At 33.6% G+C, this 14,040-nt stretch overlaps 3 protein-coding genes across 5 annotated transcripts in view; 2 read left to right on the forward strand and 1 right to left on the reverse strand.

Annotated features, from left to right (window-relative positions):
- Positions 1–4,665: 4,665 nt before the first annotated feature.
- LOC102581672 (uncharacterized) lies at positions 4,666–7,538 on the forward strand. Its single transcript, XM_006357761.2, has 2 exons — positions 4,666–5,652; positions 6,388–7,538. The coding sequence occupies exons 1-2, from the start codon at positions 4,829–4,831 to the stop codon at positions 7,235–7,237; spliced, it is 1,674 nt and encodes a 557-aa protein (XP_006357823.1). The 5' UTR covers positions 4,666–4,828; the 3' UTR covers positions 7,238–7,538.
- A 547-nt stretch (positions 7,539–8,085) lies between these two features.
- LOC102582003 (protein PLASTID MOVEMENT IMPAIRED 2) lies at positions 8,086–10,578 on the reverse strand. 2 transcript variants are annotated; one of them, XM_006357762.2, is made up of 3 exons: positions 10,325–10,578; positions 10,017–10,240; positions 8,086–9,927 (listed from the first exon to the last, which is right to left on the reverse strand). In XM_006357762.2, exons 2-3 carry the CDS (start codon positions 10,044–10,046, stop codon positions 8,173–8,175), a joined length of 1,785 nt encoding a protein of 594 aa, XP_006357824.1. In that variant the 5' UTR covers positions 10,047–10,240; positions 10,325–10,578; the 3' UTR covers positions 8,086–8,172. The 2 variants fall into 2 exon arrangements, with proteins under 2 accessions (XP_006357824.1, XP_006357825.1); XM_006357763.2 differs by having other exon boundaries at positions 10,017–10,243.
- A 1,774-nt stretch (positions 10,579–12,352) lies between these two features.
- The window catches only part of LOC102582556 (lisH domain and HEAT repeat-containing protein KIAA1468 homolog), a 12,842-nt gene continuing 11,154 nt past the window's right edge, over positions 12,353–14,040 (forward strand). The window contains exon 1 of one of the 2 annotated variants that reach the window (XM_015313619.1): positions 12,353–12,781. In XM_015313619.1, coding sequence (XP_015169105.1) covers positions 12,583–12,781 — 199 coding nt within the window. In that variant the 5' untranslated portion in view covers positions 12,353–12,582. The remainder of the gene's footprint in view (positions 12,782–14,040) is intronic. The other variant, XM_006357764.2, reaches the window with a different exon arrangement.

A 14,040-nucleotide genomic window follows, 5' to 3' on the forward strand; every position in this document is an offset into this window, starting at 1 on the left:
TAAAAAATTATTTTGAAATCATAAAGAACTTTCTATAGCCCTTCCGTGTTATTATAATTTTCAATGAAGCGCCATCAACATTTTTATCCAAAAAATATTTGTATACGTCTCTAGTACTAAATAAAATAAAATAAAATTTAGTGAGTCTTTATTTGTGTATGATATGATTCATATACGATCAAGAATATGAAGACAATCACATAAGAAGATAAACATTATTATAATTTCAATTTTCTTCATATTTCGCTCACATACATTCTAAGTATAATCAAATAAACTATATTTTTATTATTTAACTTCTTTCTAGAAATTGATGTGTAACAACAACTTCTTGAAATAAATAGGAGTAATTGTTTTGCCAACTCGGTCAATTTCAGATTTTTAATTTTGAGTATTATAGATATAAATTTTTAATATTTAAAGATAGATATAATTTATCTTTTCTAGATTAGAAATTATAAACTAAAATAGATCATCTACACTTTACTCCTCTTTTATGCTTTTTAAATTTTCTCTTTTTTATCATTTAAGAAATAAGAAATGGAAAATAAATAACAAAAAAGAATAAGTAAAAAGGAGGAATTTTTTGAAAACCTGAAAAAGAGATATATTTTTTACTACTTTTTGTATTATGTAGTTTTTTACTACTACGCTTACATTTTAATTTTTTTTTTATAGATCTTGAAAATTTCAAGAGAGAAGAGTGGGTGAAACTTATGTTTTCTTTGGTGGATTTTGTGGTTCATTTTTAATGTTTAACTATGAAATCATAAATAATTAATCTCATCAATCATTTTCAATGCATTGGAAACATAGTTGAAGAATATATTCAATATTTGAATTAAAGGATAAAAATGTCCAAAAACAAACTAGTTTATAGTGTGAACATGTCCTTTTACCATTCTGACCAAATTATGGCCAAATTTTTCTGGTCAAAAGGATTTTTCCATTAATTATTATTAATATTATGATTAAAATAATTAAACATTAATTAATAACTAATTTCAATACTAACTAATGAATGATAAAATTGAAAAAACATTCTAAAAGTAATCTTGAAAATTGAACAATTAAGTTAATTTGAAAAATAAAAAATACCTCAACAATTCAATTAATATGAAATGAAGGGAGTATTGTATAATAAGATTTATTCTTTTTTAAAAAGTGCTCACTTGGTACTGAAAGATCGAATCCGAATCTGGGCGCAAGTCATACTATTACTACAATAGGACACATTGGATCCCTATTATTTTATTATTATTATTATAATACTTAGAATTGACACATCAATCGATGAGGTGGTCAAAGATGCAGTATTTATGTGAGCAATTATAGATTTTTTCTGTCATAGTTTATGCTATATCTTTTAAATTTTGTGATCAAACAAGTTTTTTTTAATACTTTTTCTATTTCAATTTATGTAGCATTTTTAGTTTTTTGAGAGTCAAACACTTTAATTTTGATCGAAAATTTGCATATAGAATCTTCAAATTTTTTGAAATAAAATTTATATATTTGTAAACTACGTAAAAAATATTATAAGTCACAATAATTAATAATTCAAAATGTTAAAAGGATTTATGAAAAACTTACGGTTAAAGATAGACTTGTTTGAATTTCGAAATCCAAAAAGTGTCCTATAAAATGGGACGGAAAGAGTAGTTTTTTATATATATCTTAAATTGTTAATTATTATTATTATTTACATTATTTTTAACTTAATTTCAAATATGTAAAATTTCATATTGAAATTCACAATTAAATTTCAAAATTCAAATCATGCTACATAAATTAAAACGAGGTATTAATGGAAGAAAAAGAAACGACAAACTACAACTATTTGCTTCGATAGGTCCGCTAAAGTGGACGATTAACGACCATGTGCAAGGGCTGGACTGGCAGCCTAACTAACTAACTAACTAACCAAACCACAAATTGAATGTAAAAGGCATCTTAAATAAGGTGGATTAGCCTACTAGAATTTATATTTTATTGTAAAAGGAAATCTTAAGTTATTGACGATGAGTCGTTTGGATCCCAGATATGTTATGCTAGAATTAGTTATGTTGGATTGATTATCTAGCTAGTATTATTTTTAAATTATTTAATTTGCTTATAAAGAATATTTTTTTTTTATTTAATAAAAAAATTAATAACCAAACAAAGGATAAGAGGGTTCCTTCGGTGTTTGTTTTAGAAGTATTAGATACCGATAAGGGTGGAATTTCTTTTGTTTGATATATCAGTAAAATTTGTACTATTACAAAATGTATAAATCTCGTACTTAACTTGGTTTGTAATACTATAACTAATGCAGCTAAATTTGTTGTACCGATACATATAATATAAATAATATTGTCTCTTCTTGTTATTTATCTTTCCCCTTGACTTTCTTTAACAGTTATTTTCCAAAGTTTACAATGAGCAATTTGCAAAATTGACCAGCCTATATATACAAATCCCTCTTGACATATTATATATATACTCTATTTATTAGTGTTGTATTTAAATGAATTGATATGTTCAAACTTAGACGTGGAAGGATAAGTTTGCAATCAATATAATTAATTTACTACGAATTGGACTTCAACTATTATACTATGCTATTTGCATCATTCATTTGTTAGCCTAGCTACCTAACTCATAGACATTAATTCTTGTTAATTGTATACCATCAGCACACTTGTTAGTTCTTATGTTTCTTTTCCCTTCCTAATTTTTGGGACATGATGGTTTATATTTGTTTTTGAGATGATCCACAATTCCACATATATACTTCAAATATTGAGGTGTGGTAGGATAATTGAGATCCCTTTATTTTTAACCAAATGTATCATGTTCGAGCCCTGAGAACGATTTCTTTTTTGTACTTGGCACCGCCCCCAAAAATAGATAGGTATGTAGCCAAAAAAAGAAGATTCAAGTTGATTCTTTGACCCGTTCATCTTTTATATAAATATATTTGTATATTGTACAAAAAAATGCCAACTTTGAATTTAAATCAACCTTAAAAACTAATTTGTGAGAAGAAGATTGTCCAAGACCATATATATATAAGGAGATCAAGAACCTTTGAACCCAAATTTGAGACTCCAACAATTTATGTATGTAAGTTAATTGTGAAAATTAAAAATTGGTGTGATATATCAAAACGATCTTTTTAAATATTCTAATACTATACATATAATTTGAGATATTAAAATTTAAAAATACAAAATATAAAAACATATTATTTTTTTGTCTAAAAAAAAAGGCTAAAACAGAAAGTAGACACATTAATGAAATTGGAGGCAGACAAGCAGTAAAGTCGATGTACAATAAAAGAGTGACAAATAGATTTATAATGAAGTAGTGTGTACTAAAAAGGAAAAACAAATCTCTCAAGTAAATCGAAGGAGAATAGTGGGTCATGTTCCCAGTAAACAATGTGCATTGTCAAAGGCAAACCACGGCACCATAATTACATCGGCCTTCAGGCCATGTCAACTTGTACTTTCATTTATTCCCGCTTGTAATAGATATCAAATAAATCTGTCCATCAAAATTAAAACAAATAAACATAATTATATAATATTTAGGTATCTATTCCACAACAGATAATATTATTAGTTATATTTTATAATTATATAAATATTTATTTATGATATTTTTAAATATACATTTTTTCTATAAATAAGAGGAATAACCAATATAGGTTGTGATGAGACTGTTTATCCTTAATCAAATTTGAATTTGAGCATGTGAATATAGAGAAAATTATGTTAGAAATGTCAATGTGCCACCCCTAATAAGCTTTGCAATGAGCAATTCAAATTTAATCCAACATAGATATCGAATACGGAATGTAACCAAAAAAAATTGAGAGGGAGGAGGGAGGGAGTAATATTTAAAGGGGAAAACTTTAGTTTCATCGTACTCTTGCTCTAGTTATTTACCCCACCACATGCATTTGCCAGCTATTTCATATGGCATGCCATACTCAGATTTCACTGTAACATTACTCACTTTTCTATTTTTCTTTTTTATATGTTCCACAGTAATTTCTCATGATTGTTTATTTTCCTTATTATATTCCTTGGAAAGTGAAATAAGTACTGTAATAATTAATAATTAACTTAAACAAAAAAGGAACTAATTAAATTATGTCTTATAAATAACTTCCCCTATAAATAAAAGATTATTTAAGATAATTTACCAATAACTAACTTTTCTAATATTTTGTATTGTCTCAATATAAAACCAAACTCATATAAACGGAAACACATGAAATTTTTGCTACTTTCTTGACCAGTCTATTGACCCAAAATGTTTGACTCAAATTTAGCTTCCATTTTTTATTTGGGGTGTGCTCTAGTTTTTTTCTTTATAATTGACTAATTATCTGCATATTCATTATTAGTAAGAATTTAATTTAGTTTTATAACAATTTTTTATTTCTCTTATTTATTTTTTCTATGTTTGTATTGATATATTATTTTTTTTTGAATCTAGTGATTTTAAATATGTATTGGTGTGAAAAGCTATTAAATACAATTCACAGACTTAAAAATAAAAATAAATAAATTGAAATAAAAAATATTACAACTTTTTCAATTCTTAAATAAATTTAGGACAAAAAGTTGGAGGGGAGCATCTTTCCTTTAAAATAATTTATTTTGATGAGTCGTTTGAATGTTATTATCAAAACAAATCTAAAGATTTTCCAGAAAGCGCAAAAAAAAAAAGCAAAAAAGGTTCCTTCTAAAACCACCAAAATAAATCCCCACACTTCCTTAACTTTCGCACTTTGTTCTCCACATACCAGATCCCGCCACCGTATACGCCTAAAATGGACCCACCATCCCCGGCTCCGCCGTCTACCGCCACCGATTCACTCTTGGACTTACCACCTCTTCCCACTCCGACCACCAAGGTCCGCCTTTTATGCAGTTATGGTGGACATATAGTTCAACGTCCTCACGATAAAACTCTTTGTTATGCCGGCGGTGACAACCGTGTCGTCGCCGTCGACCGTCGCACCACCATTTCTTCTCTCTCCGCCCTTTCTGCCCATCTTTCTCGTACCCTTTACGGTAATCGTCCATTTTATCTCAAATACCAGCTTCCTGACGAGGAACTTGATTCTCTCATCACCGTCACCACCGATGAGGACTTACAGAACATGCTTGAAGAACACGATAGGACCATCACTGCGTCTGTTACATCTTCCCGTATCAGATTATTCCTCTTTCCCGTCAAACCCGAATCGTTGGGTTCGGCCCTACTTGATTCTAAAGCTGATTCTTGGTTTTCTGATGCTTTGAATAATACCCGGATCGCCAGAAGGGGTCAATCAACTGATTCGGGCTTTGGTCATGAGTTAATCGGTTTTGAAAATTTGGGTGGGTCCAATTCGGTTGTTTCTTCAGAGGGACAGGGTGATAATTTGAGTGCAATCGGAGGGAGTGCTGGAGATGCCAAGCAAACATTGGATTTTGGTGGTGGTTCAGTGCCTGAGTCTATGGTTTTGGAGACTAGCTCTTCATTTGGGTCGACCAGTTCTTCCATTTCTATGTCCAATATACCTGCTATTGGAGTTCAAGCCGAGGATGGTGGTGTCAATTTGCAGGACAAAAGAGTCAGAGTGCCCTCATCATCAGCTTCAATAGAGAGGTACTATTTTCTTTTTTCTATTTGATGTTACTGTTTGTTTTCTAGTTATGCTATTGGAGTCATTGATAGCATGTAGGTTAACAAAAGTTTAGATTTTTGGTTGACCTACTGGTCTGATGAGGGTTGAGTTCTGCACCAATACTTGTGCTGTATAAGTAAGTATTTTTCTTTCAATTGAATTCTACTTCCCTGTGACAATAGAAGAGTAAGGTAGTAAGGTGCCGAGGAACATATTGATTTATATTTTTGACTTACAGGGTTCTTTGATTTTCACTCAAAGAAGAAAAAAAAGACCTTGTTAAAGAGCTACAAATTAGTGTAATGAATCCACAGTAGAATTTCATTTGGGATTAACTAACAGCCCTCCCCAAAAAGAAGAAGAGAAATCCATAATTTTCTACAGTGTAGTACCTCCAAGTAGAATGCTTTGGCCTGTATTCTAGTTTGTTATGCTATTTGTATGGTTACTGTAGTTTTATGAACTGACAGTCTGTTCACTTGATAAGTCGCTCTTTCCTCTTTATTATTCCCAGAAGGAGACTTCTAAGGTTTCTTGAGCTTATGAATCTATATGCTCAAGTTAGTGGTGGCCTTTTTATTGTTTGCTTGTTGAGAATACACTTAACACTAGAAATAAGATACGTGCATTTATTTGGATCTGTTCCTTACCTTAGGTTGTAATTATCTCCTCTAAAATCTGTACTTATGGGCCTCTGTCTTGATTGATTTCCACAGCGATAGTATCGTTGGAAGTACGGATTTTCAACCTAAAGTTGGAATTCACCAAGAGCCACTTATTCAAGTTATGTCCAGTATGGCTTCCCACAGTCTCTTCGAAGCAGAAGGCTCCAATGCCAATCCCTCTCTCATTCAGACGCCAAAAATGGTTCAGGTTTCTGGGTATCCACTACCTCAGACATTGGATGGGAAGCACCCCCAACCTGGAATGCAGTATGTTCATGGTGGTGCCTGTTATGTACCTCATTATCCTAGCGGTCCTTTGCCAGTATCATCCTGTTATCCATTTTATCAGGTTCCCATGCAGCAGCCACAACAAACTCCTTATCCTCTGAATCAACAATACCCAATATACTTGGTTCCTATGCAGCAAATGCAATCTCACAGTATGTCAGTGTTGCCCAACATTAATCATGCAGCAGTAATGGCGTCCAATCGGCCACCCTTGCATCCACAAAGTGTCATAAACCCTCCATCAGTAGCTTATAAGGAGGTCATGGCGGCTCAATCAGTGCCTGAGTCGGGTTCAAAAGTGTACACGACTGTCCCAACAGCATCACTACCCATTAGTGCGCCTTCTCAGACTCAGCAACAATATACTGTCCTTCCTGAACCACAGCTTATTTCCCAACCTGTCTCAACTGCATCAGTTCCTGCTGCAAATGATGCAAATGAGTTTGACGATGATCTTGCATACAATCAGATATATAAATCTCAGCCTCCTCCACCTTCTTTCATTTCCCAGTGCCAAAACATTACAAAGGGGGCAGCAGTATTACTGTCAGAGTCTTCCATGCAGATGCACAGTAACAATGTAATGAACCAGGCACCATCACATCCTCAGTGAGGCTGTGAAAAGAAGATCAAAAGTTTTGATAGTGGGATCATCTTTTGTTATAGTTCACAAATTTTAAGATTTATTCTTTCATGTTGTTTGAGGCACATAAACCATAAGTTTTTCTTGTGTAGTTTGTTTGTCTCTTTATTTAATATTTGTTAGGACAATACCCATACTCTGAATACATCAACACCCAAAAAGAGAAAATATTGAAGAAAGTTAAACAATGGTGAAGACTGAAAGTAGCTGTTTTTGTTTGTGTGCATCAGAATATATGTGATGAATAACAGTGTGTTTGTTTTACCATAAATATTTGTCTGTTAGTGGTTAGTAACTTTTGCGCCTCTGCTATTGCTTGTTAAGTGAATACTCATCTGTTACTGGAGTTACCTTATTAATGTCTATACGAAGGCTGAGGCTGCTTAAGAGTAGTTTTATTTGGCCCTGTGACACATCCTAAACATGACACTTGTATTCAAGAATGTAGTTGCACTCGTATCCCTCCTATTGAAGTAACAGTGCCTGTGCTGTGTATCACGAGAACAAGATGGTATGTATATCTGAAGATATACATTAAAAGGTGTACAGGACAAGAAGATTGGTTACTTGCAACTTGCAATATTAATCTTTCGTGCAGAAGTTTCATTAGTTGAATCAGGATTTATCAAGATCACCAAATTTTGTATCTGTTGGACCTTTCCAGCTGGTGGGGACAAAGTGAAACAAGTAAAATTGGGTGATGTTGTTTTGATGTGAAGTCTGTGAACAGTTGGTTTCGTGTGTGAATTTTCTCTTTCTTGTTATTGCTCTCACTATACAGAATCAGGATGAACAAGCCATCCATCAGAGAAAACATGCAGAGACAAACAGCACTAGGATTTAGTGAGATCGTATCTCTTACATCAGAAAACTTTGGCAAGTATTTGCAGCTGCAATAAAATAGCTTACAGGTTCTCATCATTGCTCTTGCTAATAAATAACTTAGCTATGTTTGGTATTACCTTTCTTCTTTTCCTAACCGCGAAGGAAGAAGCTCTAGGTGTTCGAGGTGCAGGAGATGCTGACTTTCTGAACTTAGCTCGTCTTGCTGGTGTCATTTTTCCACTTATTGAGTTGGATTTTGTACGTGAACCGTTCTGAGATTGTTCCAGGTCTTTTCCATGTATCTCCTCCCATATCTGCAACTGCATATCGACCAACATCCTTACAGAAGGTGAATGCTCCACTTTCAGGCCTTTTTGCTCTTCTTCCATCTTAAGCTCTTGGATTTCCTTTCTGATGACCTCTGTCTTCATTGAGATCTCCTTTTCACTTGCTTGCAAAGCTTTTACCCAAGCCTCAGCTGCTTCAACTTTCTTATCAGCAATTTCAACTGCCTGTCCTGCACGTCCTTTTAAGTACTCATACTCAAATCTTGAAATAGTTATTGTGGAGGTGGAAGCGGATGCTCTACTTTTCATAGTTACATCAGTAAGTCTTTTTAGGTTGCTTAGGACAGTAGCTTCTGATAATTTGATTGTTTCAAGCTCTTGTATTGCAGCTTCCCATCTTTCCTCGGCCAAGACTGTTTCGGATTGTGTTTTCTGAATTTCTTCTTTGACTTTTGCAGCTTCCTCAATGGCAGTCACTCTTTCTTTCTCAGATTCTTCAGCTTCATTTGTCAATTGTTCAAGACTGAGCAATAAACTTGAAGCAATAGAGGTTGCTTTTCCTTCATTGTCTGATGCAGCTTCCAGTTTGGCTTTTGCCCTCAAAAGCTTCGTGTTGAGGCTCTGAATTGTCGAGTCTGCCTTGTTTCCCTTTTTCTTTAATCGAGCTGATTCCTCAGAGATGCGTTTGAGCTCATTCCTCACAACGTCCATTGAAGCCATGAACTGAAAGCTGTCTCTTTTAATGGAAGCTAGTTCATTCTTTGCTGTCTCCAACTCTTGTTTCAATGACTGCAACAATGATAAGTCTTTTTCCAGGAAATCAGACCCGAACCTCAAACTCTCGTTTTTCTGAGTCCATCTGTCCATTTCCTTGACTTGCTTCAATTCACTTTGCAAAACTTGGACATCTGAAGTTGTCGAGGCCAGCTTTTCTTGTAGCTCCTCTGATATCAGAATTTCTTGGACCATGTCATTTATTTTCTTCCTGTTCTCCTCCATTGCTGCAGAATGTTTCTCGGCGTCTTCCCTTCTTTGAGCTTCAATTGCTCTGAATTCTTTAATTGCCTCTATTCGAGCTAGCTCAACTAGCACGAGCTCTTCATTAAGTTTCTCAACCTCCTTCCCTAACGCTTCTACTTTGCTTGAAAAAGATTGCATTTTCAAACTAGAGGTTTCTATTTCTTGCTCTGCTCTTCTTTTTTCTTCTATGATAGAAGCCATATCTTGTTTAAGCTTGATCAGCTCTTCTTTTGCATATCCCAACTCTGTTATTACTTTGGAGTGCTGATTATTCTGAGGATTGCGAAGTGCCATCCCCCAGTTTCCCCCTCTTTTTGCCGTCTTTAGTTTCTCCAAATCTTGATTCTGGACACTTAATCTTGAATTCAACTCTTCTATCCTTGAACTTAGCTCCTTCACCATCTTTCTCGCGTCCAAAAGCTCAGTTTCTGCTTGGGCTCTTTCTACCTCTGCAACTTTTCTGCTCTCACCAAGTCGCCCCATGTCCCTTCTTGCTATGTGAAGTTGGCTGGTTCTTTGATATGGCTTCTGATAAGAGTATGCAATACTAAGGTCAGTTCACCAAGAAAGACTCAAATATGGTGAATGAAAATTGGGTAAAAATTATAGTAGTATACCTCTGGCTTCATAATTGAGGATTGGTTCATTGCAGAATTACAAATCAATGGCTGCCTTTACTGACCAAAGTGCCGCACGGAGTGGAAGTCTAAGTCCGTGACACTAAGCTCTCTTACATGAAACTCTCCTCCCCTTTTGGATTGCTCTATAAATTGGCATCAAAAGAGAAGTCCCACCTTCTTAGATGAAGCTCTGGCTATGTAATTTACCTCTGTTACTAAGGCTGCTGAAAGCAAAATCTTAGAAACTTCATATACACATGTGGAAGAACTATATACACAATATAGCTAGAGGAGAGCATATTTACCTGGTAGTGGTTGGTGGAAAGTACAGCAAAATGGTTCATCAGTATGATGCTGGAATTGCCAGTTGGAGCAGGTGTTATGAGCTCCATAGAAAAGCCATGAAATAAAAGGAAAAATAAGGAGGAGGGATAAAGCTGTTGATGATTGGCTGCTATTACAAGCAAAAATCTTGTCTTTTCCTTAAAGGCAACTCAACTATCAATCTAGTGGCACAAAATGATTATACGTAAATGTGTCCTTTAATTTAATCTCATTTTATATTTATGTCCTTCAACTTTGAGTGTGCATAAGTAGGCACTTTAATTTGTATAAGTTTAACAAGTAGACACATGAGTTCCATGTGACATAATACATGTAGGACACCACGTAGGACACAAATTGTCATGTAGTATGCCATGTAGAACATGTGTGTTTATATGTTCAACTTTATACAAGTTTAAGTGTCTACTTGTGCAGATTCAAAGTTAGAGAGTATATTTATGATCTGAGGCCAAGTTAAAGGGTATATTTATGTACTATGCCAAATGATTTACTTGACCCTTCCACCCGTCTATTTAGCAAAACAAGAGAGTTTTTTTTTGTTTTTTTGTTTTTTTGTCAGATTATACTTAGTATTAAATAACTACGTCAATTTTAGAGTTTCAAAGTATTATCAATAAGGTTAATTTAATAAAATACACCTCTAATTAAAGTTTTTTTAAGGGGGTGTGTCAGGTCAACATGAGTCAAGTAATACGAAATGGAAGGAGTAGTAGTACCCTTTTTAATTTTTATTTATGTGTCAGGTCAACATGATTCAAGTAATACGAAACGGATGGAGTAGTAGTACTCTTTTTAAATTTTATTTTTATAACCCATAGTAAATGCAATATGGATTTGAACGTCGGCGTATTTTTATTTTTATATTTTTGTAGTTTTTGAAAAAAGTTAGTAAAAATGAGATTGTTTTTCTAAATCGTGGCGTTTGTCTTGTCACTTGATTAATCTTGCCTTGCTGCACGTAAAACCTCCCACAGAAATGTAGTTGACTGTTCTACATGACTGCATCCACACATAGCATGAGAAACAAAAACAAATGGATAATTTATAATTCGAGTTATTTTGCAGAATAACACTTGTATTATAGTTTCTTAATGACACATTACATTCGCGCAAGTCTCTTTATAGCCATTCTTGAGCTATCAAAACTATTTCATAAGTCCTTTTCATTTTTTTTTTTAAAAACTAAACAACTTTATAAATGGCGTTTGGTTAAAGAATTTGCCCAAAAATTTGGGAAATCAAACATTTCTATCAACAATTTTAACAGATTTAAGAAGTAGGGGACCAATGTTTCAAGACAGAACAAGTGCTGTTGCTACTCCCCTCAATATGTTAAGGTGCAAGAGTCGCCACATCGTTAGATTCTAAACCATATGGACGGTGTTAGTAGAGGTTCATCTACGATTTCATTTTAATAATATTATAATATGATGGCGTTCATAATTAGATATTTAAAAATTTAACAATTTTTTGAATATATATATAAATGTATCGGGCAAAGAAACAATGTATTCCTAAATTCTGAAAAATCTGAGATTAATATAATTTCAAAAAACTTTCAATTAAGATATAATTACTGCCTAAATTGTTGAATTTCTGTACTTTATACGCAGAATTCTTTATGTACTAGCTAGCTGCTCTTTGGCTATTTTGTCATATTAATAAAACTGGTTTTACATTAGTAGATTTAAAACATATCAAGATATTTTTATGATTAAATAGGATTAATAGTTTGAATTATATAAATAATTTTTAAATACATAGAAAATGTCATTCCTTTTTAAAAAAAATGCTTTTAAATTATGTGAAATTGAACAAAATACACTTAGTTAATAATTTTATCCAAAATATCCTTGTCATTAATAAATAGTCCAAAAATACGTTTGTTATTACTTAATGAATTGAAAATACTCTTTTTCTAGTAAATATATTATAATTTTTTTTAAATAAAAAAATATTCATCAAGAGAACGAGGGAGTACATGTGCATAAAATAGATCTCAGCGATCGATCTACGGCTCTCAAGACAAATCACGTGACTGTTTGGATCGAACCGAAAGAATTGTGCGTGACACTAACAAGGCTCGTTGTACAGCTTCTCGCACCGCAACTTCAACTTGGCTCTATCAAATTCCCTCCATTCCACCGATGCCATTGTATTGATATCAAAAATTGAAACGATATGTTGATGTACAGTTGAAGACAGGAGAGGAGATCAAATGGACGTGGAGAAATCGTCCTTATGCAATTGCGTGGTGAATTTTCTCTTGGAAGAGAACTACTTGTTATCGGCATTCGAGCTCCTTCACGAGCTTCTCGATGATGGCCGTGACGATCAGGCAATTCGTCTCAAACAGTTCTTCTCTGATCCTTCCCAATTCCCTCCTGATCAGATCTCTCGCTTCAATTCTATCAGAGGTTTGTCGTTTCTCATGTCCTTTCTATTGATTTCCTACTTACCCTATCCACTAAATAAATCCGGTGTGTTTATGCACATTTTCTGCATTTGCTATTTATTGTTGTGACAATCATTTCCATACTATTTCAGCTGAAATTGAGTGAATCAATCCCTTTGATTAAGATTAGGTTGTGTTTGAGTTGTAATGTGCTTTTGACTTCTGATGAACATCATGCTGCAATAGCATTTTTTAGGACTAGCTGTTGAGTTTCAGCACACTGACTGAGGAATCTCATGTAATATAAGAACAAAATTGAGTATACAGAATAAGTATTACATGTTTGACTGTATAAGATTCATTCCCTCAATGAAATATTGAATGATCCGAAAATTTTAAGCCAGAGTATTTTGTTGTATAAATTGGAGGAATAAGTGATTCTCTATGCGTATTTCGTTATTATGAATGGTGAAACATGTTTGCTTGTGCTAGAATCTTGGTGTTATTGGCTTGACTTAGACATTAAGCATACTAATTTTGTAAATGAGGTAATAGAGATCACGATGCTTATAATTAATTAATTACTATCAACCATAAGGTGGCTATGGAAAATATTTAAATAGAACAATGGCTTTAGCAAGAAAAGGAGCTTAAGTGTGGTCATTCATTTTCTTTTGAAATCCAGAGGATGCCATAAACATCATTTACTCAGTTAGGGTGTTCTAACATATCATGGTAAAATAGTTTAGCTCAGTAGTTTTTCCAATGTCAGTTATTGTTGTGGTCTTTAGCAGAGCTCTTTTTTCCTTTTCCATTAGCTGTATTTCTTCTTGGGTGCTTGTCATGTTGTTACTTCTTTTTTTTTTCTTTGTTTATGATGGTGGTGTTTGGATCAACTGTGCACACCTCGGCCAATCATCAAGCAGATGCTATAGCCCTCACGTATAGGTGGCGGTTGGTGGGTAAACTGCCACCAAGGTTGGAGCAGATGGGTTTATGTCCTTGTTTTTTTTTTCTCAATAGCTTGTTGTAGTGAAATGTCCTGCAAGTGATATTGGTTCTTGTGTGTATATTGTCGGTAGGATATTTTCCTTTCAATTGAAACCAAGAGAACCTATTGCTTTCCATGTGAGTAGTCTGTCCTTTTCTGTTCTAACCAAGAATGTTTGGATTTCGTGAACAACATGAGCAATTTATGAAAGTTTCATGGAAAAGTTGCTATTTTCTTCAATAACTCTTGGTAATCCCCCACCCCCCCCCCCCCAACAAAACAAAAAAAGA

The sequence above is a fragment of the Solanum tuberosum genome, unplaced genomic scaffold (genome assembly GCF_000226075.1).
Source record: "Solanum tuberosum cultivar DM 1-3 516 R44 unplaced genomic scaffold, SolTub_3.0 scf00244, whole genome shotgun sequence".
In the NCBI taxonomy this organism is placed as follows: domain Eukaryota; kingdom Viridiplantae; phylum Streptophyta; class Magnoliopsida; order Solanales; family Solanaceae; genus Solanum; species Solanum tuberosum.